The 12,259-nt window shown below is 39.8% G+C and overlaps 1 protein-coding gene across 14 annotated transcripts in view; it reads left to right on the top strand.

Moving 5' to 3' along the window:
- NFASC (neurofascin) overlaps positions 1 to 12,259 on the top strand; it is a 143,926-nt gene that overhangs the window by 84,783 nt on the left and 46,884 nt on the right. For all 14 annotated transcript variants that reach the window (XR_014224912.1, XM_082245189.1, XM_082245186.1 and 11 more), the window contains 3 exons: positions 1,674 to 1,775; positions 4,423 to 4,620; positions 6,306 to 6,376. Coding sequence is in view for 13 of the 14 variants with exons in the window: in XM_082245189.1 (XP_082101315.1) it covers positions 1,674 to 1,775; positions 4,423 to 4,620; positions 6,306 to 6,376 (371 nt within the window). In the remaining variant the exon portion in view is untranslated. The remainder of the gene's footprint in view (positions 1 to 1,673; positions 1,776 to 4,422; positions 4,621 to 6,305; positions 6,377 to 12,259) is intronic.

Here is a 12,259-nt window from a genome sequence, read left to right as displayed (position 1 = left end):
ATTGCCAGCTGAAATGTTGCAGGAACATTCTGTAACCCAAAAGCCATCCTCTAATACATGAAGGACCCACCCGGAGTTGCAAATGTGTTTTGTTTTTCCTTGGCTAATTCAGAGAGGGAAAAATTCCAATAATCTTTGGTCAGGTCCAGCATTGTCATATACCTGGCTGTCCCCAGATAAACAATAAATTTATTTATGCGAGGCATCGGATAGGTGTCAAACTTAGTGATCTTTTTTCAATTGGTGGAAGTCATTGCAAAATCATGAGTTTCCATCTGATTTGGGCACTAACACTTTAGGTCTGAACCAATCACTATTGGACCCCTCTATAATTCCCAGTTCAAGCAATTTTGCCTATTGTCTGGCCTCTGGAATCTGATGGGGTTTCAGCTTAGCCATTTTCCCTGTTGGGATAGTAATGTCATGTTCAGTCTGGGATTCCCAACCAGACAATTCTTGAAACACCTCTTTATTGCGGAGCACAAATTCTCTTCTTGTAAAATATATAGGGGGCGCTATTGTGTGTCTTATTAACCTTCTGCTAAACCTTCTATGCTAAACAACAATACAATGCATATTATAACAATAAAGTGCCAAATAATCTTCCAGCATACTGTGTTACTTCACACCAAAGTGCCCCTGTGAATGGATCACTCACTAGATGATGTTGACTTCTTTAATCCAAAAAAAGGTCAATACAGGCTCTATCTTTGTTTTCTCCTCACACCACACTGGCTCCTCAGATATAGGTAAAAAATTCTTCAAAACATACTTCAATTGGGGCACAGATATCTAATCAGTCCCCTGATGTCTCCTCCACTCCACCATGAAAACCAAAAGAGATGGTAATCGTATATAGTGAAGTAGGTTTATTAAAATAAATAATAATATGACAATGTGCTCAAATTAAAAAGTGCCCATCCATAGGCACTAATGTATCCTGCCATATATCAATATAAATAAGAATGCCCTGATCGTGTCCAGGAGCCAGCGTGTATTCCACTGACCAGGAAGTTTAGGACCGGAAGTTGCGCACCGGATGTTCGGCCTCTACGTACGTTTCATCAATTTGACATCATCATTTAGCTCCTGGAGCAAACAGAAGAGGTTGTTTTATTCTTCTAAGGATGAAGGCTTCTCCCTCGGTCCTGTTGTTTCCCCTGTTAACATTGACGAGGGAAATGTAGGAAAACCTTTACAACCATTAGAGGATTCCCTGGGAATATCTTCATGCTCTAATGAAGCACTTGATAAGGGACATGGGCAATCCCAGAGTTCCCGAGTTTCAGAATTGTGGAAAATCCCTTCCCACAAAGGTGTCAAATAAGTGTTGGGAAAACAGACCCACCTGATGACACAGGTTACCAAGGGAGGTCTTGAAAGAGTGTTGCCACTTGGTACTCTCTTGTGTTTCCATGTACACAAATGATTGCCATTTTTCTAGAGTGAGAGCCACGAATTTGAGTTTTACTATAGTTGCCAAGCTACCTGAATCAAAATCCAACAACACTATTACCATCTATACATATGTTCCAAAAATGTTTCTCATTTACCCTCTCATTCATTCTCAAGACACACACATACACAACACACACACACACACATATATGTAAACACACATCATGTTTCAGGATTGAGTTTTTAATATATATTTACGCACTTTTGATATATAGACAAACCAGACTCACCCATGGATTTGGAGCTGACAGATCTTGCAGAAAGAAGTGTTCGTCTTACGTGGACCCCGGGTGATGATAATAACAGTCCCATAACAGGTGAATGGTGTTACTTGCTAAGTGACTTTTCAGATTTGTATGTGATTTGGATTTTACAGGCTTATTCAGTAAGACAGTGCAAAGAACAATGATAATTTACAAAGAACAGTAACCTAAAGCAACCAAACAGATTTTAGGTTAATGTAGTCAGCATAGATGTGCGCGGCTTTAGGGTGTGCACACCAAAGCTCAAACACAGACTACCGATCACTCACAATGTTCATTCAGAAAGGGAAGGGGACGGCAAATTATATATTTACCGGCCCCTTTCCCCGCTCATCTTAAAACATCCCCACAGCAACAGCCGGCTGGAGAGGAGTGGAGGGAAACCAGAAGATCTGTGGGGGTAAGGGGGAGTGGAGCCCATGCAGTAGGGGGAATCTGTGCTGCACAGGGTGATTAGGGTGTGCCTGGGCACACCTGGCACACCCTGTGCGCACACCTATGGTAGTCAGATTATTACTGGTCACCGGTTATATTCCCAGAAGCTGATCTTTTCCCCAGAAATTATTTAATATCCCTCAGCCTCAGATCTGCCTGCTCTGAAGACTGGTGATAAATGAACAAACTGCTACTTATTTATGGCTGGTAGAGGGAATGATCAACAGGCAGCAGGAGAGATGGTAGTGCTGCTTAGTATGAAGTAAGTAAGTAAGCACTGCAGGTCCTCAGGTACAGCTTCTACTCTAGAAATCCCTCAGAAAAGACCATCACAGTCACTCAAGAAGAAACTCTGAATTTAATAAGAAAAGTAATCATTTGAAGCAGGGGTGAGTAGGATATGCCTTGGATTAGCTCACACTGCAGACATAGGAATGTCTTGGCACTGCAACTTCTCATTTAGAAGTCGCACCCCCATTGCAGCAATGGAACCGTTTATATCACAACGACTTAAGGAACCTTTTTCATAATTTCTGCGACATAAGTCGTTGTGATATAAACGGATACTACTTTTACTAATTTATTTGCAACTTGCATAGACTTCTTTGAAATGAAGTCGCAAGCCGCAATGAAATCAGCTGTGCAAATTGCACACATGTGCAGCTTTGAAATCATGTTGAAGTAGTGCACTTTCAAAGCTGCACTGGTGTGAACCAGGGCTAAGAGTTTGGTAGCACAGTGTTTAAAAGAGAAGTTTAGGTTTATTTATTTTTTTTAAACTTTTTAACTTTTTTTGAAAGTCATACTTACCTAGGTAGAGGCAGCATCGGTCTGATGTGGCATCTGTCCCCCGCCAGCTCTAAGACTGAGAATTGAGCGATCAAACAACGCTGATCGCTCAGTTCTCAGTGCTCCGTCAGCAGAGAGCTGGTGATTGTCAGCTGGTGACCCTATAATAAATCTGGCAAAAATGAATCAAAAATGGACCTTGGTTGTGTTTCTGGTGAGGATTTTAAGTTATATGTCTTGTTTTTATTGGGGCAAAACACACCAGAAACGCGGCAAAATAATAGTAAAAACGGAGCAGTGTGAAAGTAACCCTAATGCAATGCTGTTTATTAGTGTTAGTGTTATTTCAGTTTTGCTTAAATGAGTAAAATTAAACATTAATTTAAATTGCTGGATACACTTGTTATTGTTCTGGGCTTGATAGTTCAAACTATTTAAAGTTGATTTTTAACCACTTAATGCAAAAAGGTGCATACTTCAGTTTTATTTATGTTGCTTGTGCCATTCTTACTATATATATTTTTTAAAGTGCTACAAAAGTCTAATTTTTTTTTCCATTAAAAAATAACAAAGATGTTATACTTACCTGATCTGTGCAGTGGTTTTGCACAGAGCAGCCCTGATCCTCCTCTACTCGGGTCCCTCGTCAGCACTCCTGTTGCTCTGTGTGTCCATTCAGACACTGAGCTGTGGCTCGGCCCTGCCCCCTCTCTCTCCTTATTGGCTCACAGACTTTGATTGACAGCAGCGGGAGTCAATGGTGCCCCACTGCTGTCTCAGCCAATGAGGAGGCAGAGTGCCACGCAGCTGAGACTCTCGTGCAACCTCACTGGATCAATATGGAGCTCGTGTAAATTTTAGGGGGGCTGAGGGGGACTGCTGCACACAGGTGTTTTTTTTATCTTAAAGTGTTACTAAACTCACTAAACAACAGTAAAATCAGTCTATATATACAGTAAAGCATGCTTGTTATACTCACTGTGGAACCAAAGGGTTTAATCCTTTGCACTGTCTAAAAAGGCTGTTTGATCCTGTCTCCTCTGATCCCCTCCTCTTTTCACTGTCCCCAATATATTTTCTTATGATACGGAGCCAGGGGACAGGCTGCACATGCTCAGATTGGTGTGTATTGCTAGAGAGTTTTTTTTTTTCTTGGGAGGATGCATATGATCAGCACAGGGCCAATCAAGACTGTCCTGATAGAGGGTCGGGGGTCCTGCATCCTGATAGGAAAGTCATGTGCTGCTGATGAAAAAATGTATTTAGCAGTTCATATTTACTAAAATAGTTGCATTTCCATGTTCTGTGTAATGTGGGAGACCAGATATTGTGAATGCAGGGTCCTGGGCTTAGTAACACTTTAATGCATAAAATGCATTCGAGAAAAAAAACTACTGACTTTAGAACCACGCTAACTGTCATGCTGTTTTCTTAATTTTTTTTTATTTCTTCTGCCAAAATATTTTTCATTTATCAGGTTTTATTGTACAATTTGAAGAGGATCGTTATCAGCCAGGCACATGGCATAACCTTGCCTCTGTTCCTGGTAATGTAAACTCTGCTTTGCTTCGTCTCGCACCATATGTCAACTACCAATTTCGGGTACTGGCAATAAATGATCTTGGAAGCAGCATGCCAAGCACAACTTCTGAAAGATATCAGACCAATGGGGCACGTGAGTACCTTAAACTATTCTAAAACAATTTAATTGTATCCAGTGTTTCCTGATTTTTTAAATAGTTAAAAAATGCAAACATATGCTTAAAACTAAAAAAGTCTTAGTAAAAAACAGCAGTAAAGACAGTAACTGCAAAGAGAAGTTTATATTCCAAATTGTGGAATATTTTATTTCCTTTAGTCCAACACTTCTCAAGACTCCAGTGTTTCTTACTTAGAGCAGTATTAAACCGGAAACCAAAAATGTATTATATTGCAAATTACTAATCATTAGATGTGGTGGCTGCATCAGTTTCCTTTTCTTTGACTTTTTACCCTGTGTTTTCACCTGGTGATCTGGCCTGGCAAAAACACAACTCCGGTGTTAGTGAGAGACAACTCTGGAGGAATGAGCACAGGCAGCATTGTCATTTGGGGGAGGGGTTGTTAGTGTTAAATGTATTATCAGATTTAGATACACTAACAAATTGAAGCTAAATTCCAGCTCACACTTTATAATCTGTTACAGCAAACAATCTTTTTCCTGTTGGGATAAGGCTCCATTCACACCTGAGCGTAGCGTTTTCGCGTGTTTTTTAACGCGATTTACAGGCGTTTTTACAGGCGTTTTTTGTGCAGGCGTTTTTAGATTGAATAGAGACCAATGGAAAACGCCTGTAATCTGCCCAAAAAGAAGCTCATGTACTTTTTTGAGCGTTGGGCGTTTTGCTCACAGCGTCAAAACACTCAGATGTGAACAGGGGCCATTGAAATGAATAGGATTTGTCTTGTTGGGCATTTTGAGAGCTGATCCTAGAGCAGAAAAACTCCCCAAAAACGCCCCAAAACGCCTACATGTGAACGGAGCCTAAGGCTGCATTCACATGTCAGCGTATGGATCGCGACGCGATTCCGCCCGCGATCCGGAGATCATTGCAAATCGCTGGACGCCTGTGCGTTGCCTGTGATTTGCAATAGCACCCCAAACGCTGAGCGATGTTGCCGCGATTTCCGCCTGCGGAATCGCGGTAACATCGCGCAAAAAAAATCGCGGGATGCATTACGCCCAAAAAAGTACAAGAGCTTCTTTGGAGCGTATTGCGTCCCACAATTTTTCTGCCCGCGATCCATACGCTGACATGTGAATGCAGCCTAAAGGTTTTGCATAAATAAATAAATAAAAGCTGATCAGTGTAAGCACCCAGTATTAAATGGGTTGTCTCATCCATATACTTGATACATTCAGCTGGAGAGGAGAGCTAGAGCTTGTGAAAATCAACAGACTTGCCAGCTGGAGCACCAGATAGAAAAATAGAAAAAAAAGCCTAAAAACGGGAAACAAATCCAGTAATCACATCTAAAAATACTGTTTTAACTTTCTAGCTTTTTATTTAATTTATAATTAAATCCATGTATTAGTCAAAACATTTCTATGCTTATACAGTAATTAACTATATAGAAAATGATATACTTATTGTAATTTGTGTGGGTGTAGCACAACACTTCAATTCATGTTATGAAAATGTTGTGTGCCTCATTGTCCTGCTAACATACTAGGATTTATTTAGGATAAAACAAGTCCAAGCCTCTGTGAGCAGATAAGGAATCAAAGGTTACTTTATCAGTGCTCTCAATATTACTGCACCACTTCATATATTTTCTCATTTGATCTTCATTACGACTGACCCTGATTTACAATTTCAGCCCCAGAGGTTAACCCAAGCGAAGTCCGTGGAGCAGGCACTCGGAAAGACAACATGGAGATAACATGGACAGTGAGTATACTTAGTGCCAGTTTTTAAACTAGAGACCAAAAGTAATCAAATGCCATTAAGCTATTTGTGTGTTTAGCAAAGATTAATGGCAAGTGTACATATCTACACGATAGCCAGATTTAGCTATAATAATATGTGAAAAAAATTTTGGTGGCCCAAAAGAAACTGCGCAAAAATGGTGATATTCGATAATAAATTAATCAATCAAATTGTCATAAATTAATTAATTAAATATATATAAGAGGAATTGCTTCCATAGTGCAAGCTGCAATAAAAACGTATAAAACGCATAAATGTGAAAAGAGTGGAATAAATTGCGCTCAACACTTAAAACACAACCAAAAAGTGCTTGTGTGCATGAATATGTGAATAAATGGTTATAAATAAATAAATATATACAGAATCCTAAACGTGAAAAAAGTCCTTGGTAAATAAATATATATATCAACAGTCTTTAAAGTGCCCAGTGCAATACAGATCTCTCAGCAATGACTGAATATCACTCCAACTTCAAGTGAGGGACCTCCACCTTAAGAGACTTTTCTCCACCCAGTGCTCGGGGTAAATACTTCTTACCAAAGCTGGTGGACCCCTTAATTACAGGGGGTCTAAAGCAGCGTAAATGGTCCACAAATGCCTCCAAGCTATCCTTCAGGTCCCTTGATCTGTGGAGTTCCGGGTTGGTGATACGCAGGAGCAGAGGAGCGTCCCGTACACCGAACCCATGCTGCATTTACTGCATGAAGGCATTTGATTCTAATGTTTGAGTAAGTGCAATTTCATTAATAAACCCTAATTATCAGAACATACTACACTATTGGAGTTTCCTTATCTTTCTCCCCACAATATCCTGAAATACTTGGAGTTCCTTATGCGAGCTGAGCCATATATCAAGGGACCTGAAGGATAGCTTGGAGGCATTTGTGGACCATTTACGCTGCTTTAGACCCCCTGTAATTAAGGGGTCCACCAGCTTTGGTAAGAAGTATTTACCCCGAGCACTGGGTGGAGAAAAGTCTCTTAAGGTGGAGGTCCCCCACTTGAAGTTGGAGTGATATTCAGTCATTGCTGAGAGATCTGTATTGCACTGGGCACTTTAAAGACTGTTGATATATATATTTATTTACCAAGGACTTTTTTCACGTTTAGGATTCTGTATATATTTATTTATTTATAACCATTTATTCACATATTCATGCACACAAGCACTTTTTGGTTGTGTTTTAAGTGTTGAGCGCAATTTATTCCACTCTTTTCACATAATAATATGTGAGCTGACAACTGGAGGCATGTTTTTTGGACAGTTCTACCCTGTCCCATCAACCTTTTCCCCAAGATTGGTCAGCTGAGGGCTTCTGCTGCAACTGAAATGAGTAAATGTTCTTTTTACATTTGGAGAGGTCTAACTGACTGACCCTATAAGCCCGCAAGTCCCATATGGACTTCCTTCTGGAAAGGTCGGGCACACTTGCCATCCTCTTTGCTGTATTTGAGGCGTTGAGTTGCAATGATTACAGGATGCTATTCTCTCTACCATTATATAAGCAAAGTGTGTTTCTCATTTGTCCACTGAGGGACACTAGGGGATTCAGAAACATTTGGTTTATACTGTCACCTACAGGACGTTGGGACAACAGGGGCAAACAGAACAGGTTGTAAGCCAGCCCCCTATAAAACCCCTCCTTTATCCATCTTGCCTCAGTGTTTTTGTTAGTGTCCTAAAAGGTTGGATGCCTTTTTTTCAGGCTCTGCTGAAAAAAGTTTAACTATTTTTTTGCTAGACTTTGTGATATTTTTTTCTTGGTGACCTCAATCAAAATTACATAGTTACATAGTTGGTAAAGTTGACTAAAGACACCAGCACATCCAGTGTGTGTGTGTTTGTGCGTTTATGTCAATAATGAAACGCATATCCCTGTATGTTGTGATCGCTAAGTTGCCCATCTAATAGTTTTTTTAAACTATCAACGCTTGGGTACAACATTGCATGACCGCACAATGTCATTCAAAGTGTGACAGCGCTGAAAGCTGAAAATTGGCCTAGGCAGGAAGGGGGTGAAAGTGCACAGTAGGCAAGTAGTTAAACTCCCTCCCACTGAAATATTTTTTTTCTATGCTAAGGTCACTGGTAAGGTATTTAAATATCGCTATCATACCTCCTCCCAAGCGTCTCTTCTTCAGAGAGAATGAGTTTAATGCTTGTAGTCTTTCCCCACAACTGAGGTCCTCCAGTCCCCTTATTAGCCTTGTTGCCCTTCTTTGAACTCTTTCCAGTTCCAGCACATCCTTCTTGAGGACTGGTGCCCAGAACTGGACAGGATACTGAAAATGTGGCTGAACCAGGGTCTTGTATAGTGGGAAAATTATAGTTTTATCTCTGGAGTAAATCACCTTTATAATACACACTATTATTCTGTTGCCTTTGCTTGCAGCAGCTTGGCATCGCATGCCATTGCTGAACCTGTCATTCACAATGACCCCCAGATCTTTTTCCATCCTGGATTCTCCCAGAGGTTCTCCCCCTAGTGAGTGACTTGCATTTGTATTTTTTTCGCACCCAAGTGCATTACTTTACATTTTTCAACATTAAACCTTATTTCCACATTCCATTATTTTATTTAGGTCTTTGTTTATCTAGATGGCAGCTCATCTTATCATAGAATGATAATAGATTGGTTAGGCAAGAACAGTCCTTCATGAATCCATGCTGATTACTACTAATGATACCGTTTTTGTCAGCAAATTCTTGGATATTACCCCTTATCATCCCCTCCAAAAGCTTGCAAACTGTTTATGATCTGTAGTTTCCAAGGATATATCTTGGCCCTTTGTTAGGCATTGGTACCACATTGGCTTTCCTGCAGTCAGCTGTAATCATTCCATTCCATAAACTGTCTAGAAAAATCAGGAACAATGGTCTAGCCATCTGATCCTGGTGATTTATTTGGGCAAAGGTTTTCAAGTCTATTTCTGATACTAGCTTCTGTGACCCATAAGGGTGCATTCTGTGATGTGTTCTCAACATTACAGTCTTGGTTACTATATCCCTCTTTTTCCTTTGTGAAAAGGAAGAGGAGAAGAATGCAATTAAAACGGTTGCCTTCTCTATGTCTTTTGTAACCAAATTCCCTTCATCATCCTTAATGGGGTCAATATGCTCTGGCCTCAGTTTCTTAGCATTAATGTATTTACATTTTGGGAGTTTTTTTACTCTCCTTCACTATGTGCTTTTCATGGTCTATTTCAGCCACTCTGATTTGCTCTCTTACACTTCTTATTGCTTTCCTTGTATTGTTGGAATGCAGCCAATGACCCCTCAGCCTTTTTTTTTTTTTTTTAAGGCATTTTTTTCTTTTCCATTTTTACATTATAGTTTAGCTACCCAGGTTTAATCTTGGCTCTTTTATATTTATTGCTCATTGGAATACATTGGCCAAAACCTTTAGTATGTTCTTAAAGCCCTCCAATTTTTCCTCAGTGTTCCTAGTTCCTAGGATTGTATCCCCAATATCGTGTAGTATAGAGCGTAGTTTAGGATAGTTGGTTCTTTTGAAACTTAGTGTAAATGTATTACCCTTGAGTTTCCTTTTCCTGTGGTTTATAGGGAATGGAATTAACCTGTGATCGCTGTTTCCTAAGCTGCTCCCTATTTCCACATCAGATCAGGTCTGTGTTGTTTGTAATCAGTAGGTCTAGTAATGCATTTTCTCTTATTGGAAAATTTACCAACTGACCCATGAAATTATCCCGCAAGACATTTAGGAAATGGCGAGCCTTAGATGCATGAGTAGTTCCTTCCGTCCAGTCAATATCTGGATAATTGAAATCCCCCATTATAATAACATTTCCCTCCCTTGCCACCATTCCTAACTGTAATAGGAAGTCAGACTCCCCCTCATCCCTCAGGTTGGGGGGCCTGTAGCATACACCCACTATTACTTTCCCTATTCGTGGACACTGCTGATGTATTTTCCTCAGTGTTTTCAATGAAGATTTTTATGTTAGTGCTTGAGCTGGTTTCTACATGGCATCTATCCTGAATAGTACCTCCTTATCAACAGCTATGGAGGCTGTGCCCAGACCCTGCTAATTTGGACAATCGCCTGCAATGTGCATGTCACCTTCAAGACCTGAGTATATTATGTTGGATAACTGCAGAGGGCCAACTTCTAGATGGGTCCACCTCACATTGGGCCTAGCTGCTTTTAGGTCTACCTAACAATGGGCCTAGATGAGCTGCTTTTGGTATGCGGTGCAACATGTCTTCTCAAATACACACAAGTGAGGACAGTCCCACTGCTGTTGGTGGCCTCAGACCATACCCTCCTTTTGGTTCTGGGGGCACTTGCCCAATATCCTTCTGAGAACCTGGGACCCCCATTGTTGCAGGTTCATCTTCATCTGAACCTTCTTCAGCTCTGTCAGACAGGGTCAAGGCCTCCCTTGTGTTCACCATGAACTCTCTGTCCAGTTCAGACTTTTTATCTATGTGTGCCAGACCAATGTGTTCACAGAGGAGTGTGCTCTGGGGCCATGCCTAAAAGAGTCCATCTGTGACATTCCTGGGCCCCTAAATCATTTTTTGTTTGAGGTCCCTGTTACCATCGCTGATTAATATTCAGTTTAAAGGTCTACTCCTGGAAAGGCTGTTTTTCAGCTACCTGCATATGAGTCTTATTTATAAGGGGTTGATGCAGTGTGTTCTACCCTTCATTTAGAGGATAAGCCAGTGCTGTTCCAGGCCTCAAGTCTTTTAGAGCTCCTACAGCTACAGAAATCTTCCTGGTACACCTGTTATATAACCAATTCAAGATTCATGCAACTCTGTAACCAAAATAATTGTGTATATTTGTTTAGACATATATAGCATTTTTTGGTGGTATTGTTTATTTTTTGCTACATATGAAAAAAGACTAAAGATTTAGAAAAAAAAAAAAAAAAACTTTTTTAGTTGCTGTTATTTATTATTATTATTATAGAGGATTTATATAGCGCCAACAGTTTATGCAGCGCTTTTCAACTTGAGGATACACAGTACAAGTACAATACACTTTAATACAGTAGGAATCAGTAGGCCCTGCTTGTTAGAGATTAGATAACATTTTGTAATAAATATTCTTTCTTCATACATTTGGGAGAGAATGTTTTCTGCTACATTTATTTTGTCAAAAAAAAACTAAGTCAGTGTATTCTTTTTACTCTGTGTGAATGTGCTAAAATTTACAAACTATGGTGTATATATTTATCAATTAATCATTCCTGATGTAATGACTGCCTATCTCATTTCTTGAGGCCCTAAAATGCCAGGTCAGTACAAATAATCCTACCCCCAAATAATCTGACCCCTTTTTGGAAAGTAGAAAGATCAAGTTATTTAGTAAGAGGCATAGTGAGTTTTTTAAATTGTAATTTTTTTTGTCACAATTTCTTGGAAAAAGAAGAAATTAAATACATTTTCTTTTCACTGTCACAAGTGGTCATTTTAACTTTTAAGTTACCGTTTAAGTTATTTTTCATACATAGCATTGGCATATTTACAATTACACTCCTAAACACATTCTGCTATGACTTCTGAGTATGGAGATAAAACATGTGTGAGACTTTTTAACAGCCTTGATACATAGAGGGGCCTAAAATCCAAGGAGCACCTTCAAGCACTCCAGAGGCATAAATTATACATCCAATTTCCTGACTACTTATCACATTTTTAGAGGCCCTGCAGCACCAGAACAGTGCAAACACCCACAAAATGGCACTGTTTTAGAAAGCAAACACTCCAAGGTATTTACTGGAGGGCATAGTGAGTCTATGGAAAAATGTCATATTTGCCACAATTCTTTGGAAAATCAGTATAGAAAATTAAAATGTATTTCTTCCCTGAAA

This window comes from Pelophylax lessonae, assembly GCF_965119305.1.
Source record: "Pelophylax lessonae genome assembly, chromosome: 2".
Lineage (NCBI taxonomy): Eukaryota > Metazoa > Chordata > Amphibia > Anura > Ranidae > Pelophylax > Pelophylax lessonae.
This window is presented reverse-complemented; position numbering and strand designations above follow the sequence as displayed.